The 19,796-nt window shown below is 45.3% G+C and overlaps 1 protein-coding gene across 1 annotated transcript in view; it reads right to left on the bottom strand.

Annotated features, from left to right (window-relative positions):
* Window positions 1-19,796, bottom strand: part of LOC115168411 (FYVE, RhoGEF and PH domain-containing protein 3) — a 203,998-nt gene that overhangs the window by 21,276 nt on the left and 162,926 nt on the right. Inside the window, exons 2-5 of the mRNA XM_029723656.1 lie at window positions 13,103-13,267; window positions 8,158-8,359; window positions 6,549-7,191; window positions 997-1,086 (exon numbers count right to left, since the gene is read on the bottom strand). Of these exons, the coding sequence (XP_029579516.1) occupies window positions 997-1,086; window positions 6,549-7,191; window positions 8,158-8,359; window positions 13,103-13,267 (1,100 nt within the window). The remainder of the gene's footprint in view (window positions 1-996; window positions 1,087-6,548; window positions 7,192-8,157; window positions 8,360-13,102; window positions 13,268-19,796) is intronic.

Raw genomic sequence — 19,796 nt, 5'->3', positions numbered from 1 at the left:
AGGTACAAAAGTATCTATATCCACAGTAAAACGAGTCCTATATCGACATAACCTGAAAGACCGCTCAGCAAGGAAGAAGCCACTGCTCCAAAACCGCCATAAAACAGCCAGACTACGGTTTGCAACTGCACATGGGGACAAAGATCGTACTTTTTGGAGAAATGTCCTCTGGTCTGATGAAACAAAAATAGAACTGTTTGGCCATAATGACCATCGTTATGTTTGGAGGAAAAGGGGGGAGGCTTGCAAGCCGAAGAACACCATCTCAACCTTGAAACACAGGGGGTGCTTTGCTGCAGGAGGGACTGGTGCACTTCACAAAATAGATGGCACCATGAGGAAAGAAAATGATGTGGATATATTGAAGCAACATCTCAAGACATCAGTCAGGAAGTTAAAGCTTGGTCGCAAATGGGTCTTCCAAATGGACAATGACCCCAAGCAAAGTTGTGGCAAAATGGCTTAAGGACAACAAAGTCAAGGTATTGGAGTGGCCATCACAAAGCCCTAATCTCAATCCCATAGAAAATTTGTGGGAAGAACTGAAAAAGCGTGTGCGAGAAAGGAGGCCTACAAACCTGACTCAGTTACACCAGCTCTGTCAGGAGGAATGGGCCAAAATTCACCCAACTTATTGTGGAAGGCCACCCAAAACGTTTGACCCAAGTTAAACAATTTAAAGGGAAAGCTACCAAATACTAATTGAGTGTATGCAAACTTCTGACCCACTGGGAATGTGATGAAATAAATAAAAGCCGAAATAAATAATTCTCTCTACTATTATTCTGACATTTCACATTCTTAAAATAAAGTGGTGATCCAAACTGACCTAAAACAGGGCATTTTTACTTGGATTAAATGTCAGGAATTGTGAAAAACTAAGTTTAAATGTATTAAATGTACGTGACTGTCACCCTCAACAACAAATCATTAAAACGTCTCTACTATGATAGGAAGACCAGCGGTGTATCTCCCAACCCATACGTGTGTGTGTACCTGGTCCAGGAGGTTGAGTCTCTTGACGTAGGCCTCCTCAGTGTGAAGGAGCTCTCTGGCGATGTTCAGTAACCTCTGGGTCTCTGAGCACTGAGAGACAGAAGAGGACACACACAGTCAGACACACCAAACCATACTAAACCTATAGAATCCACTCAACTACACAAACCTACACTAGACCTCTATCATACACTACGCATATGCCTCTGAGCCTATGACCTTTGAAAGAGAATATCAGCAATATTAACACAAAACACATTTGTGTTTAGGCCTGTTGGTGAAAGCAACGGAACTCTAACTCGTAAAAACATACAAAGAAAAAAAGTGGTCTGAAATGGGGATGTCTGCTGGCGCTCTTCTCATCTCAGTTATTGATTGAAACTGGGCCAACATACTGTGTCAGGGTATGTTGTGGTCTTAAATTTGTAAAAAAAAATAATATTTAGTCTAGTCTACAATATCATTAAGTCTTACTCATATTTATGTCTTTTGAATAATGATTTAATGTTGTTATTGTCAAAATGACAGAAGCAGTGGTCCATTTCAGTCAACTAAATGCCCTTTCATTTTAGTCATATTTGAGTGAGAAAAAGGAAGGAAACCGCACACTGCTCTTTAATAAGCTTTACGTATCAGAGCTTCGAAAAGCCCTGACGAAGGCCATGAGGCCGATACGTAAAGCTTATTAAAGAGCAGTGTGCGGGTTCCTTCCCTTTTCTCATTTTATTAAACTGTTACCATGCACCTGCAAAAAAAGATGCGCGAGTGCCTTTTGAATTAGTCATATTTTAGTCACATCACATTTTTATTGCCTCATTAACCTATAGCAAAAATAAATCACTGTCTTCCATATGCACAAACATACATTGCCTTGTCCTACCAATTTTATTCATCCGCATAACATCCTATTCTCTTCCCAACAGCAGACAGATGACAAACATACTGTATATAAGAATATCTGAGAATTATCTGGCGAGAGAGAGAGAAAGAACGAGAGAAAAAGAGAGTGAGAGAGAAAGATAGAATGAGAGAAATAGAGAGAGTGAGAGAGAGAAAGATAGAACGAGAGAAAGTGTGAGAGAGAGAAAGATAGAACGAGAGAAATAGAGAGAGAGCAGCACAATCACCAGATGTTGCTGCAGAATTTTGGCAAAGTAGTATGGGTTGCACATCTGTCACTCGGTTGCGTCGTTGCCATTGTTATCAACGTTCCACAGACACCGCAGACATATTGTTGCAAAACGTTATCGAACATTGCACATAGAAATTCTATGAATAGAGCCGACGTTATTCCTTATTCAACTTGTCAGAGAGTCATGTTTGTTCTACATAGCATATTTCTATCTGAACGCTCCAAAATGTTGTGTCCAGCTGAACGCGCATCAGGTTGTTAGCTATACTGTAGCTAGCTAATGAGGTAACATGACTGAACAAGGTATAGCCTAAACAAACTGTCCGGTCCGCAAGTAGCCTAGTTTCAGAACGGCCCGTGATATGCTTTATGGACGTAAAATGCGTCCCGCCAATGCACAACAGAAATTTAAAAAATGTAGCGCCGGAATTTTGGGTCATATCTTTTGAACGTTAAGGGCTCAAATTACTTTGAGGAAAACAGGGAGACTTGGCTATGTTGGCTACAGAACCTGGCTATGAAATCCAGTGGGGAAACTGGGAGGGTTGAGCAAGACTACAATTTCAAACTGCCTTTCTAGACTCAAGGGAAAGAAAAATATAGCTAGACTGTTGTTTTACTACTAAACACTATGTAATTGTAAAGCTGATTGTGGTTCTTAACCAGCGAAAAGGTAGCTAACTAGAAGGCTGATGGTGACTGGTTAGCTATGGGGAAGCAAGAGGGTTGCCTGCACAATGTGTATAATCCGAGGAGTCGAAGCGGAGCCTGTCTGCCCACACGCACCGCTTGCTCTCCCGCAGCTCACCAGCTGATGTAGGCTGTGTGTCCCGAGTGTGGCCCATCCTTCCCACTGCTGAACAGAACTGTGCTGCGCATCTGTGCTGCTAATATCAATTGTGCTTATCACTGAAAAGCTCTCAATCTCTCCAAAAGCTCTTGTCCAGTCCATTTAGTAGTCAGATTTCAGTGACAGAGATAATCTTCTTTTAGTCAATTGAAATGAAAAAAAAAAGTATTTAGTTATAGTCTTTTTTGGGTCTATTTAGTCAGTTAAAGTTTCATCAATTGCCACTGGAAAATTGGTGTTGGATGAATATTTTTGTCACTTTTTTGTTAATGAAATGAACACTGGCATGTTGCAGTAATCAGCCGTCAGTTCTGGTTTACTGAGCGCTGATTTAGTCACCAATACTGTGTTTACTAGTGGAGCTGAGATGACATGTAAACTGCTGCGGAAGTGTATTCAGTTTTACTTCTTCACAGGTTCTAGAACAGGGATTAACATAATGGGTAAAATTACATTCCTGGACTGACAGTGACAGGGACCAGACCTCACAGAGTGAGGATGTACTATATTGTGACATTGTGTTTTGTAACAGCTGTCTGGTACACACACAATATCACACACACAACCAGGAAATAGGAGAAAACTGTGAAACATACTGTACAGACACACTATACAAACAAAAGTATGTGGACACCCCTTCAAATTAGTGGATTCGGCTATTTCAGCCACACCCGTTGCTGAGAGGTGTATAAAATCAAACACATTGTCACGTGTGCTCCCTCTCCGACCTCTAGGTCACCAGGCTGCTGATTATTGCGCACACTTGTCACACGCATCAGCGCCTAATGACACTCACCTGGACTCCATCACCTCCTTGATTACCTGCCCTATTTATGTCACTCCCTTTGGTTCCTTCCCCAGGTGTTATTGTTTCTGTTTCAGTTTCATGTCTGTGCGTTGTTCGTGTTTTGTATTTTGTTTCATTAATTTATTAATTAAATGATTCACTCTCTGAACTTGCTTCTCGACTCCCAGCGCAGGGTGTTACATTGGGTGGGCGTTCTATGTTCTTTTTCTATGTTTTTGTATTTCTTTGTTTTGGGCCGTGTGTGGCTCCCAATCAGGCACAGCTGAAGCTCGTTGTTGCTGATTGGGAGTCACACATAAGGAGAATGTTTTTCCTTTGGGTTTTGTGGGTAATTGTTTTTGTTAGTACCTGACAGGACTGTTTTGGCTGTCAGTTTTCTTGTTTTTTGTATAGTGTTCATGTTGTTCTATTAAAATTCTAATGATGAACACATCCTCTGCTGCACCTTGGTCCCCTCTTCCAGACGATCGTTACACAAAGCCATGTGATTTCCATAGACAAACATTGTCAGTAGAATGGCCTTACTGAAGAGCTCAGTGACTTTCAACGTGGCACCGTCATAGGATGCCACCTTTCCAACAAGTTAGTATGTCAAATTTCTGCCCTGCTAGAGCTGCCCCAATCAAATGTAAGTGTTTTTATTGTGAAGTGGAAACATCTAGAAGCAACAATGGCTCAGCCACGAAGTGGTAGGCCACACAAGCTCACAGAACGGGACCGCCGAGTGCTGAAGCGCATAACACGTAAAAATTGTCTGTCCTCGGTTGCAACACTCACTACTGAGTTCCAAACTGCCTCTGGAAGCAACGTCAGCACAATAATTGTTCATCGGAAGCTTTATAAAATAGGTTTTCATGGCCGAACAGCCACACACAAGCCTAAGATCGGTTTGGGCAATGCCAAGCATCAGCAGGAGTGGTGTAAAGCTCGTCGCCATTGGACTCTGAAGCAGTGGAAATGCATTCTCTGGAGTGATGAATCACACTTCACCACGGACGGATCTGGGTTTGGCGGATGCCAGGAGAACACTACCTGCCTGAATGCATAGTGCAACTATAAAGTTTGGTGGAGGAGGAATAATGATCTGGGGCTGTTTTTCATGGTTCGGGCCCCTTAGTTCCAGTGAAGGGAAATCTTAACGCTACAGCATACAATGACATTCTAGACAATTCTGTTCTTCCAACTTTGTGGCAATAGTTTGGAGAAGGGCCTTTACTGTTTCAGCATTACAATACCCCCGTGCACAAAGCGAGGTCCATACAGAAATGGTTTGTCGAGGTTGGTGTGGAAGAACTTGACTGCCCTGCACAGAGCACTGACCTCAACCCCATCGAGCAACTTCGGGATGAATTGGAATGCCGACTGCGAGCCAGGCCTAATCGCCCAACATCAGTGGTGGACCTCACTAATGCTCGTGGCTGAATGGAAGCAAGTCCCTGCTGCAATGTTCCAACATCTAGTGGAAAGCCTTCCCAGAAGAGTGGAGGCTGTCGTTGAAGCAAAGAGGGGACCAACACCATATTAATGCCCATGATTTTTGAATGAGATGTCCACATTCTTTTGGTCATGCAGTGTATGTTCACAAACAAGCACACACTCACATAGGCATAATAATACCCTGCAGGTAAAATATCTCATCTATTTCTGTAGCAGAGGATGCTAAAGACTGAAAGAAAGTACATTTCTTTATTTTCCTGTCGCAATGTGCATCCCCACAACCCACATCCTCTGCGACAGCAGTGTCATTAAAACGCTATCAACATACCAGCTGTTAGTGTCAGAGAGTGGCACTGTCCCCTCACACCCCTCCACACACACATTTCCTCTTGACAGTAATGCTGATATCAAGAAACATGGAGATCCCTTGCTCATGAGGCAAAGGGTATGGGCTGTCACTACGGTGTGTGTGTGTGTGTGTGTGTGTGTAAGTGCGTGTGCTCACATGGGTGTGTGTTTGGGTGTGTTGGGCTGTGCCCCATCATAACAATGCTGAGGGGATAAAATCCCAGTACTGCTAACACCCATGATGACTGTCCTGTACTGATGACACCCATGATGACTGTCCTGTACTCTAGTTTCAGATACCACTCACCACCTCCGCCCATCCATCTCTTTCTCACACTTGTCCTCGTCAGCTAACTAACAGCACACTCTCTCACTATCTTGCTGACTTGCATTCTGTCTCTCTATTTTTTCTATACCTTCTTTTCTCTCTTTATATTTCTGTCTGATGTTTCTTGACCTTCCCCTCATCCTTTAATTTCAATAAATAGACAGTATTTTTCTGGCAAGGGGGGTTCATGTATACCGGACCGGTAAGATGTGAAGTTCTCTGTTGGAAGTGTCAGTATCACTCTCACACAGACCAACGGTGGGAAGTCAGAGGAACCAGCAGCTGAGCTGTGGTCAGCTTTCTGTCTGTTTCAGTCTGTCCTCTAGCAGCAGTCACAAGATCCTGTTACAGTCCTGGGCAGGTACTCGTCTCCCTACACCCCACAGCACATCCACTTTTAAATACCGCACAGACTCTCGTGACCACCACACATACACTTGAGAGTCTGAAATAGTGTGTTTGTTTGTCTGTTTGTTTGTTTGGGTGTGTGTGTGTGTGTGCTATGTATAGGCCCACAGTTTCATAAAAAAACACCTGAAACTGATGCAGACTTTCAGATAGTTCACCCAGACAAGAATAGATGGTCAGGTTACAGTTACTGCCCTACGGAGTGAGGAGACTGATAAGAATGTGTGTGTGTCTGACTCACCCTGTGTGTGTCTGTCTTCTCGCCTCCCTCCATCTCCCCACTGCTGACCTCATCCAGGTCACTGTCCTCGTCCTGCGTGGAGTCACGCTTGTTGTCCAGGGTTATGCAGCAGGACACGCTGGTCTCCGTCTCCGTGATGCTGTCATAGCGCTCTTCCTCGTCGATGGCGTCCTCGTTGGGGAACACCTCCCCCTCCACCGCACACGATGGGCTGTCAATCCCGCTGTCCCGGTTGGGAATCTTCCCGTTTAAGTTCTGCTCCGAGGAGAGAGAGTCCGGATTGTCCTGGAGCTCATGGGAAGAGCTTCTCTCCTCCCGCTCCGCATCGTCAAGGGAACCAACTCCATGGGTGATGTCGAGGTGGTCCTCCATTGAGTCCAGAGCAATGTCCTCGTGGCCGTCGATGTGGAGTGAGGTCAGGCGTGAGAGTTCTATCAGCTCTGTGACCTCATCAATTCGCTCCGAGACGATATGTGCAAGTTTGTCGGCGGGGGAGCGATCCCCAGAGTCCTTTGCTCCTGCTGACCCTGAATGGGAGTGTGCTGTGGGGTCAGGGGCAGAGGGGGGTGTGGTCTCAGACATGGCGTCCATAGTCAGGCACAGGTGGAGCTGATTCTTCGGGGGGACGCCAAGAATCGGAATCCTGGGAAATAAAGAAGAAACGTGACTAAAAAACAAAGCACTTGTGCAATGAAACCTTTCTCACATTTCAGTCTTGGTTGGACTGAAAACCACAACTATGTATTCTGTGACAGAGGGTAAGACAGACATTGAATGTGTATTCTGTGACAGAGGGTAAGACAGACATTGAGTGTGTATTCTGTGACAGAGGGTAAGACAGACATTGAGTGTATATTCTGTGACAGAGGGTAAGACAAACATTGAATGTGTATTCTGTGACAGAGGGTAAGACAGACATTGAGTGTGTATTCTGTGACAGAGGGTAAGACAGACATTGAGTGTGTATTCTGTGACAGAGGGTAAGACAAACATTGAATGTGTATTCTGTGACAGAGGGTAAGACAGACATTGAGTGTGTATTCTGTGACAGAGGGTAAGACAGACATTGAGTGTATATTCTGTGACAGAGGGTAAGACAGGCATTGAGTGTGTATTCTGTGACAGAGGGTAAGACAGACATTGAGTGTGTATTCTGTGACAGAGGGTAAGACAGACATTGAGTGTGTATTCTGTGACAGAGGGTAAGACAGGCATTGAGTGTGTATTCTGTGACAGAGGGTAAGACATACATCGAGTGTGTATTCTGTGACAGAGGGTAAGACAGGCATTGAGTGTGTTCTGTGACAGAGGGTAAGACAGACATTGAGTGTGTATTCTGTGACAGAGGGTAAGACAGGCATTGAGTGTGAATTCTGCAACAGAGGGTAAGACAGACATTGAGTGTGTATTCTGTGACAGAGGGTAAGAGGCATTGATTGAGTGTGTATTCTGTGACAGAGGGTAGACAGACATTGAGTGTGTATTCCGTGCAAAACATTCATACTCATATAACAATATAACAATAATCATAAATCATCCAACTAAATATAATGATACAGGGTGAGAACACCTTGTGGAATCTCCTACCCCCTGCAGTGCAGTAAAGTACCTGGACTTCTCAAACCTCTCGATGAGTAGTCCCACGTTCTGGGCTTCTCTTTGAGGCAGTGTGGCCAGGCCAGGGGGGGTCTGGCTGGGCCGCGGTTTGGGCGAAGTTGGGGGAGCAGGCAGCGGCCTGGAGGGGGCCGGGGGGATCCTCTTGGGCTTCTTGTCCTGTCCGAGGGCCAGCAGGTGCGGGGGCTTAGGCGGCACTGTAGGTCCAGGTCCAGGAAGAGGGGGAATGGAGGGAGGAAGAAGGAAAGAGTGAAAAAGACAGATACAAGGTCAGGTCACTGGTGTGACGACAAAAATAGTCCTGTTTCAAGTGCCCCGGTGTGAGAAAGCCTCCATTTCTGTATTCCAGATGCCCTTGGCTGCTGCAGCTACCTACTCACAAAACCACAGTCCAACTGTCACCACAAAACACAACATAGAAATGCTCAACTCCAAGAGTAGGTCCTCGAACACAGCACAGGAGAAGTTCTGATGGTACTTCACAGAGCTAAGACAGCTTCCTGGTTTCAGAACAGGATGCAGTGATGACTGCTTGTAAGCCACTGTGGTTTCAAAGTCAGATAAAAAAAACACAAGCACACATACAAAAAAATGACAGGCCAAGAGCAGTCCAAAAACAGACTCTGCACAAATGGCCACCCACACTATCAGAGGCTAACACGCTACTGTATAGCTAGCTACATGCTCTTAAAACATGGTTACTGCAGAATGCATTTAGAGGACACTGGGTTTTTTCTACATATTTTATGCAGGCCAGTCTTTGCTGTGTGCTTGGTATTGTATTAGGGCTGAATGAGGAAGCAGGTATCTCTGCCAGTCTGCGTTCCCTTCTCTCTCTGAGTGTGTGTGTGTGTGTGTGTGTGGCTACAGCACAGCCTAAACCAGGGGTTCTTCAACTTTTTCAGCCTGGGACCCAAATGAGAAATTCTGTGTTTTCCTGGGACCCAAGCTTAGGAAAATATGCAACTTTACATAAATATCTGTACATTTCATTGCCCTTATTCCTAAAAAAATACAATATAGACAAACACAAATAACAATGAAATACCCATTAATATCTTTTGTTTATTTTTCCCCGTTAAAAACAGTCTTACATGCCTGTCTATGTTGGAACTGTTGCTGGAATAAACGGATTGATCACATCACAGATGTATAACAGAACACACACACACAGGCTTTTTGATCGTGCAACCCTAAGTAACAGTACAGATAAAAAATGATCAGGCCTACTGTACATCTTATTGTATAAATGATTGTTGATAGAAAGTCTAGGTTGGAACTGTTGCTGTTAAAATACATATGTTTTATTCTGAACTGTAATAAACTGATTGATCACATCACACAGACCAGAAAACACACACATATACACAGTCCTAATGAGAGGTGTGTGGCTGGTTGAAGCTTTCAACAAGCATGTTTTTGATAGTGCAACACTGAGGTCATGTTCAGCATTGACACTCTTTCTGTACTTTCTGAACCCTGACTGAACCCTGACTTGCATAGGTATGTGGTACCAAACTGGATCAGAACATCTACTGCTTTCTCAGTCAGGCAGGAGACTACTTCCTGCTGTAGATGATCAACCCAGAACTGTGTGAGTGTTTGCCTCAAAAAGCATCTGGCTTCAATCAGTTTATTCCAGTTCAGAATAAAACTGATTACTTGTAATAGCAACAGTTCCACCCTAGACTTGTTATCAACAATCATTTCTACAGTAAAATGTACAGTAGGCCTGATCATTTTTCATCTTCATCTGTACCGTTTCTTAGGGTTGCACTATCAGTAGCTAGTTAGCTTGCTTTGGCTAACGTTAGCTATTAGCTGTGTAACGTTAAAAGGCCAGGGTATTTTTTGAAAGAGAAACTCACATCTACTACTATGAGAGATAGTACTCCCTTATTTCTGATTATTATCACTTGTTATAAAATTACAACAATTGTCACGTTCGCTATCTTCAAACTCCCTGTCATATATCAGCCAAGGCGCAGCGTGCCGGTAATTCCACATTCTTTATTGAAGAAAACCGAACAAAACAATAAACAGGTAAACAGAAAGAAACGTGACGCAACTGTGGTGCACACAAAACATACACAGAAATAAAAATTACCCACAAACACAGGTGGGGAAAAGGCTGCCGAAGTATGATTCCCAATCAGAGACAACGATAGACAGCTGCCTCTGATAGGAAACCATACTCGGCCAAAACAAAGAAATACAAACATAGAATGCCCACCCCATGTCACACCCTGACCTAACCAAACAGAGAAAAACGGCTCTCTCAGGTCAGAGCGTGACAGTACCCCCCAAAGGTGCGGACTCCCGGCCGCAAACCTGAACTTATAGTGGAGGGTCCGGGTGGACATCTACCCATGGTGGCTCCGGTTCGGGGCGTAGCCCCCGCTCCGCCCGCTGATCCCTCCGCTTTTGTATTACCGGACCGTGGATCGTCGGAGGAGGAGGAACCGGGCCACGGATCATCGCCGGAGGCTCTGGACTGCGTACCGCCGCTGGAGACTCTGGACTGCTGACCGCCACTGGAGACTCCGGACTGCGGACCGCCGCTGGAGACTCCGGACCGCCGCTGGAGACTCCGGACTGCGGACCGCCGCTGGAGACTCCGGACTGGGGGACGTCACTGGAGGATGTCGCTGGAGGCTCCGGACTGGGGGACGTCACTGGAGGCTCCGTACTGGGGGACGTCACTGGAGGCTCCAAACTGGGGGACGTCACTGTAGGCTCCGTGCCATGGATCATCACTACAGGTTCCGTGCCATGGATCATCCCTGGAGGCTTTTTGCCATGGATCATCACTGGAGGTTCCGGGCCATGGATCACCACTGGAGGCTTCGTGCCATGGATTATCACTGGAGGCTTCGGACCATGGATCATCACTGGAGGCTTCTTACGTGGAGCTGGAACCGGTCTCACCGGACTGGGGAGGTGCACTGGAGACCGGGTGCGCAGAGTAGGCACAGGATATACTGGGCCGTGGAGGTGCACTGGAGGTCTGGAGCGTATGGCTGGCACAACCCGTCCTGGCTGGATGCTCAGTTTAGCCCGGCAAGTGCGGGGCGCTGGCACAGGACGAACTGGGCTGTGAAGGCGTACTGGCGACACAGTGCGTAGAGCTGGCGCAGGATATCCTGGACCGAGGAGACGCACTGGAGACCAGGAGCACTGAGCCGGCACAATCCGTCCTGGCTGAATGCTCACTTTAGCCCTGCAAATGCGGGGCGCTGGCACAGGACGAACTGGGCTGTGAAGGCGTACTGGCGACACAGTGCGCATCACCGCACAACACGGTGCTTGCTCGGTCACTCGCTCCCCACGGTAAGCACGGGGAGTTGGCTCAGGTCTGAACCCTGACTTAGCCAATCTCCCCGTGTGCCCCCCCCCCCCCCCATTGGAAACCATACTCAGACAAAACATAGACATACTGTACTACAAAAATCTACAAAAATCTCTGAAACTGGAAACACTTATCTCCCTCACTAGCTTTAAGCACCAGCTGTCAGAGCAGCTCACAGATCACTGCACCTGTACATAGCCCATCTATAATTTAGCCCAAACTACTACCTCTTCCCCTACTGTATTTATTTATTTTATTTATTTTGCTCCTTTGCACCATATTATTTAGATTTGAACTTTGAACTTTCTTCAAACTACAAATCTACCATTCCAGTGTTTTTCTTGCTATACTTTATTTACTTTGCCACCATGGCATTTTTTTTTTGCCTTTACCTCCCTTATCTCACATCATTTGCTCACATTGTATATAGTCTTATTTTTTTTCTACTGTATTTTTGACTGTATGTTGTTTACTCCATGTGTAACTCTGTGTTGTTGTATGTTGTCGAACTGCTTTGCTTTATCTTGGCCAGGTCGCAATTGTAAATGAGAACTTGTTCTCAACTTGCCTACCTGGTTAAATAAAGGTGAAATAAAATACATTTAAAAAAAGAATGCCCACCCCATGTCACACCCTGACCTAACCAAACAGAGAAAAACGGCTCTCTCAGGTCAGGGCGTGACAACAATGCTTTGTTAGTTGACTTACTTTTCCACTTTGAAGCACTGTTTCCTGAAGCATTCTGCCCTGTTCTGAAATAACTCCCTGGGTTTACCGTCATGTACAGTAGTGCCTGGATGTTTGGTCAGGGCGTGTCGTTTTATTAATTTGTTCGTTTTGAGAGACTCATTACTAAGCACTTCCACACACAAAACACATTGTGGGCGCTCCTCATTATTTCTCAAAGTTTGTATGAAAGAGACAAAAAGTCATCACTGTATTTGCGTGTCATGACCATTGAGCTCAGTCAGAACTTGTAGCTAGCATGAGTCCATTTCATGACAGCGCTGAGGAATAACAAGTCAGTGGCTTGAACCACAGCGCTGCAGCGTGTGGGTCGCGGAGTGATCTTCAAGAAAACTGCAGAAAAAAAGATCCGGTTCACCGCAAAGCACGCGGGCATCTCCCGCTCTCTCTCCCACTCGCGCAGCTGCCGAACTAGAGCAGAGACCGCTACTAAGCACAGAGCGCACTGAACCGAGAGCGCAGTTGCACTTGGCCAAATCAATTCCAGTAATTAATGAAATAATTCTACATTTACGTCGCGACCCACCATTAACAGGTCCCCATACTTTAAGAAACGCTGGCCTAAAGTAATGCCTCAACAGGCAGATAGCATGACGCTATAGTTGGACTAACAACAGTCTTTGATCTGAACCATTGATCTCTTATTCTGTCTGATGTGTTTGTGGGATAAATATGTGGGTGAAGGCTGACCTGACCAAATAAAACTCTGGGGTCTGGGTCATAGTCATTGCCTAAGAAACCCAGGCTAATAACACAATGCTGGATATTGTACCAACATGACAATGACATTATTGTAATAAACAACTAGTTATAATGCTAAATGACAGATAAACCAACACTGTACCTTGAGGTTTCTGAGGGGTGGGTGTGGCGGTGGGCTGGGGGTGGGGCTTGACTGCAGGCCGGCAGTGACATGGTCTGGGAGGGGGCGGGGCTTTCTTTCCCAGCCGTGGGGAACACAGGAAGTCCACCGATCCACACTGGTACTGTAGAGAGGAGGGAGAGAGGTCTGAGGGAGAGAGAGGGAGATGATATATTAGGTTGACTGGTGAGTACATAACTTATGTTCACAGAACACGCAGGAATGCAACCTGTTCTGAAGGAACACAGTATTAGTTTGAGAACACCAAGAAAATGACATAGGTGAGCCAAAAAACCCAGCAGCTTCAGCTCCATACAGGCAACAGTTTCAGTCCAAGGACACCAGAACAAAGCCGCCCTACATAGCCCCAGTTTCAGTCCAAGAACACCTGAATGATGCAGCCCTATTGCAGCCCTATACAGGCCCAGTTTCAGTCGAAGGACACCTGAACGATGCAGCCCTATTTCAGCCCTATACAGGCCCAGTTTCAGTCCAAGGACACCTGAACGATGCAGCCCTATTGCAGCCCTATACAGGCCCAGTTTCAGTCCAAGGACACCTGAACGATGCAGCCCTATTTCAGCCCTATACAGGCCCAGTTTCAGTCCAAGGACACCTGAACGATGCAGCCCTATACAGGCCCAGTTTCAGTCCAAGAACATCTGAATGATGCAGCCCTATTTCAGCCCTATACAGGCCCAGTTTCAGTCCAAGGACACCTGAACGATGCAGCCCTATACAGGCCCAGTTTCAGTCCAAGGACACCTGAACGATGCAGCCCTATGCAGGCCCAGTTTCAGTCCAAGGACACCTGAACGATGCAGATCCATACAGGCCTAGCTGCATTACACTTGAGTGGTGCAGTGTGGCGTGTAACTGTAACTGTAGGAGGTGAACAAACGACCATGCTGCAGGGAGCAAGAAGAACTAGAGAGGAAGCATAGAGGGAGCAGAGAGGGAACAGACAGGCCCAGTATCGATCCTGACACCAGGCCAGAGGAGAGAGAGAAGAGGCTTCTGCCTCAATGAGTCCACAGAGAGCTCTCTGATAGGCCTGCTTATAAATAATACATTTCTACATCCTGATCCTCCATCCTTTTGACTGGCTGGGAATGATAATGGCCTGTGTGTGTGTCTCCCACTTTCTCTCTGTATGTCTGTGATATCAGGCTGTGTGTTTAAGAAACCCACTCAACAGAACTACAAACAGATGCACTGTGGGACAATGAGGCCTTTAGCAGCTAGCTAGTTACATCAGGGAGATGGCTATAGGGGCTTTTTGAAATCCAGTCAAGTGAATTGAAGTGTGGCCTTTTAATGAGTGCTGTTTTGTGCAATATGTTGGTATGTTCACATAATGTATTGCTTGTGTTGAGAGTGGGGGAAGTATGTGTTTACTGTGTATATACGTGTGCTTGTATATCCCTATGCCTGTGTGTGTGTGTGTGTGTGTCTCAGTACCGCTGTCTTTGTTCCTAGTGCCCTCATCACAGCCTGTGTTTAGTCTTGCTGTGTGTTATCAACGATAACCCTGTCAGTACATTATGATAATCTATATAAACTACCATCCACACTACTCCTCTCTACTCTCTTTCCTGCAGGCTTATGGACGGTATCTATTCACTCCACACGCATCGCCAAAGGATTAGTTTAGAGATGGTAGTGAGCCCCCTGAGGAGCTTTTCCATATCTGATTTGGTGTTGTCCAGCCCAGCTCCAGCCTGCAGCTTCAGGCAGCTTCAGGCAGGCAGAGCTATGTCAGTCTGTAATGAGTCTTGCTTCGCTGCCTGCCCTCATGAGGTCCTGCTGCAGGCTTGCTTTCCCACCATATTATATCTACCAGGCCTTTACCAAACCAAGTAGGGAGGGAGGGACGAGTCAGTGAGAGAGGGAGAGAGAGAGAGGGAGAAGGGGAGGAGAAAGAGAGAGAGAGAGAGAAGGGGAGGAGAAAGAGAGAGAGAGAGAGAGAGAGAGAGAGAGAGAGAGAGAGAAGGGGAGGAGAAAGAGAGAGAGAGAGCGATAGAGAGAGAAGGCGAGGAGAAAGAGAGAGAGAGAGAGAGAGAGAGAGAGAGAGAGAGAGAGAGAGAGAGAGCGAGCGAGTGTGTTACAGTTTGCATACAACTGTGGAAGACAAAGCTTTTCACTTAAGCCATAAAAAGTAACTGTAATACACACAGCTACTGGGTCAATAGATGTAGAGCAGCAAATCATAAAATAGTGCCCAGTTCCACTCTCACTTTTACTACCGCTGCAACAGAAATCCATTTGCTAAACAGCAGACTGTATAGTATTGACTATACAGTACACACAGCATCCCGCATTATCATATAGAGGAAAGCCATTCAACAAAGAGAACTGATGACTTTGTAAAACTTAATCTAGGATCAGCTTTTCCTGCCCCCAATCCTGACCTTAACCCTTAAGGTGATGAAATCAGATCTGATCCAGCATCAGTGGTTTGGGGCAACATCTATCTACTCTTAAGTCCTTCAGCCAAACCACTGACCAATGAGAAACACTCTGACCCTAGACACAGGTCAAGTCTTGGGAAAAACAAACAGTCTGTATCAGTAACGAGACCTACGGTGTCATAAGGGTCTGGGTCTATTGAAACTTCGTAGTCATGGTTACCTGAGAGAGAGTGAAACCTGGCCAGCAGATCAAACATCCTAACAGTAAACAGGAACTTGACGACACAGAGGAATCACTTCCACTGAACACTCTCTACACAACACTTATAACTCTACACAACACTCACAACTCTACACAACACTTATAACTCTACACAACACTCATGACTCTACTCAACACTCACAACTCTACTCAACACTCACAACTCTACACAACACTCACAACTCTACACAACACTCACAACTCTACACATCACTCATAACTCTACACAACACATAACTCTGCAAAACACTCACAACTCTACACAACACTCATAACTCTACACAACACTCATAACACTACACAACACTCATAACACTACACAACACTCATAACTCTACACAACACTCATAACACTACACAACACTCATAACACTACACAACACTCATAACTCTACACAACACTCATAACACTACACAACACTCATAACACTACACAACACTTATAACACTACACAACACTCATAACACTACACAACACTCATAACACTACACAACACTCACAACTCAACACAACACTCCTAACTCTACACAACACTCACAGCTTTAAACAACACTCATAACTCTACACAACACTTATAAATCTACTCAACACTCACAACTCTACACAACACTCACAACTCTACTCAAAACTCCCAACTCTACTCAACACTCACAACTCTACACAACACTCACAACTCGTCTACATGTCTGTTACAATACTGAAAGCTCAAACGATTCCAAAGGTCTTCAAGACCAAAAAGTCATTGTGTTCAAAGTACAGAAAAGAAGGATAGCAAAACAACAACCTAAACCTGATAAACAGACAGACTGGGCTTATTTGGGGAATTAAACACACAAGAAAAGACAAGAACAAGAAGGAAAAAGCTACCTTGTCATTCAATGTTCCCCCTTTCTTCAGACGCCAAAAATCCAGTAAACCGTTTCAATGGGAAAATCCAACACACCTTCTTCCTTGGTCAACAAAGTAAATACTATTCTCCCGGTATGAGACTGTGAAGCTCTCCATGCCAGCTCCTTTCACACACACACCCTGGAGCTCAGTAAAGTTCAGTCCTTCATAACACACACCTGTTGTCAGGTGTACTGTGTGCCCTAGTCTAACTGCACCTGCCAAACCTGCTCTACACGCCTGCCCCTGAGCCCAGCTGACGTGTGTGTGTGTGTATTGTTATGGCAACAGGTCAACAGATTCCCTGATTATCTCTGTCTGTCAAACAGTACAGGGTAGGAACCAAGATGAAACACCACAGACTGCATGATCACTAAAGGCTATGTCTCTGACACCTTACACATTCCATCAGGTCCTGTTCAGTGGCAGAGTGGTAAAGTTATGTGCGCACATGCAAGCACGCACGTGACCTATCACAGGAAAATGATAAAACAGAACAAAGTAAACAACTACAGGACAAACAGAAGCTACACAATGTCCAACACAAACAGGAGCTACACAATGTCCAACACAAACAGGAGCTACACAATGTCCAACACAAACAGGAGCTACACAATGTCCAACACAAACAGGAGCTACACAATGTCCAACACAAACAGGAGCTACACAATGTCCAACACAAACAGGAGCTACACAATGTCCAACACAAACAGGAGCTACACAATGTCCAACACAAACAGGAGCTACACAATGTCCAACACAAACAGGAGCTACACAATGTCCAACACAGACAGGAGCTACACAATGTCCAACACAAACAGAGTCTACACAATGTCCAACACAGACAGGAGCTACACAATGTCCAACACAAACAGGAGCTACACAATGTCCAACACAAACAGGAGCTACATAATGTCCAACACAAACAGGAGCTACACAATGTCCAACACAAACAGGAGCTACACAATGTCCAACACAAACAGGAGCTACACAATGTCCAACACAAACAGGAGCTACACAATGTCCAACACCAACAGGAGCTACACAATGTCCAACACAAACAGGAGCTACACAATGTCCAACACAAACAGGAGCTACACAATGTCCAACACAAACAGGAGCTACACAATGTCCAACACAAACAGGAGCTACACAATGTCCAACACAAACAGGAGCTACACAATGTCCAACACAAACAGGAGCTACACAATGTCCAACACAAACAGGAGCTACACAATGTCCAACACAAACAGGAGCTACACAATGTCCAACACAGACAGGAGCTACACAATGTCCAACACAGACAGGAGCTACACAATGTCCAACACAAACAGGAGCTACACAATGTCCAACACAAACAGGAGCTACACAATGTCCAACACAGACAGGAGCTACACAATGTCCAACACAGACAGGAGCTACACAATGTCCAACACAGACAGGAGCTACACAATGTCCAACACAAACAGGAGCTACACAATGTCCAACACAAACAGGAGCTACACAATGTCCAACACAAACAGGAGCTACACAATGTCCAACACAGACAGGAGCTACACAATGTCCAACACAAACAGGAGCTACACAATGTCCAACACAAACAGAGTCTACACAATGTCCAACACAGACAGGAGCTACACAATGTCCAACACAAACAGGAGCTACACAATGTCCAACACAAACAGGAGCTACACAATGTCCAACACAAACAGGAGCTAAACAATGTCCAACACAAACAGGAGCTACACAATGTCCAACACAAACAGGAGCTACACAATGTCCAACACAAAGAGGAGCTACACAATGTCCAACACAAACAGGAGCTACACAATGTCCAACACAAACAGGAGCTACACAATGTCCAACACAGACAGGAGCTACACAATGTCCAACACAAACAGGAGCTACACAATGTCCAACACAAACAGGAGCTACACAATGTCCAACACAAACAGGGGCTACACCAATGTCCACACAAACAGGAGCTACACAATGTCCAACACAAACAGGAGCTACACAATGTCCAACACAAACAGGAGCTACACAATGTCCAACACAGACAGGAGCTACACAATGTCCAACACAAACAGAGTCTACACAATGTCCAACACAGACAGGAGCTACACAATGTCCAACACAAACAGGAGCTACACAATGTCCAACACAAACAGGAGCTACACAATGTCCAACACAACAGGAGCTACACAATGTCCAACACAGACAGGAGCTACACAATGTCCAACAAAAACAGGAGCTACACAATGTCCAACACCAAACAGGAGCTACACAATGTCCAACACAAACAGGAGCTACACAATGTCCAACACAAACAGGAGCTACACAATGTCCAACACAGACAGGAGCTACACAATGTCCAACACAAACAGGAGCTACACAATGTCCAACACAAACAGGAACACAGACAGGAGCTACACAATGTCCAACACAAACAGGAGCTACACAATGTCCAACACAAACAGGAGCTACACAATGTCCAACACAGACAGGAGCTACACAATGTCCAACACAAACAGGAGCTACACAATGTCCAACACAAACAGGAGCTACACAATGTCCAACACAAACAGGAGCTACACAATGTCCAACACAAACAGGAGCTACACAATGTCAACACAACAGGAGCTACACAATGTCCAACACAACAGGAGCTACACAATGTCCAACACAAACAGGAGCTACACAATGTCCAACACAAACAGGAGCTACACAATGTCCAACACAGACAGGAGCTACACAATGTCCAACACAGACAGGAGCTACCCAATGTCCAACACAAACAGGAGCTACACAATGTCCAACACAAACAGGAGCTACACAATGTCCAACACAAACAGGATCTACACAATGTCCAACACAAACAGGAGCTACACAATGTCCAACACAAACAGGAGCTACACAATGTCCAACACAAACAGGAGTCATCAAATGAATTTGCTTACAGATGGAGAGATGAGATTAACATTCTGTAATTATGAGAATCAATCTAAGAGCATTTTAATAAACACACACAAGAGAATAGAAAAGTGGATTCATTCATTTCCTCTTCTGAGCTCCAATCACGATGAGGGAAGGATCATTGGAACAGTTTGCTTC

Source organism: Salmo trutta, chromosome 30 (genome assembly GCF_901001165.1).
Source record: "Salmo trutta chromosome 30, fSalTru1.1, whole genome shotgun sequence".
Lineage (NCBI taxonomy): Eukaryota > Metazoa > Chordata > Actinopteri > Salmoniformes > Salmonidae > Salmo > Salmo trutta.
Note: the sequence above shows the minus strand (reverse complement) of the source record. Positions and strands in the feature narration are given on the sequence as shown.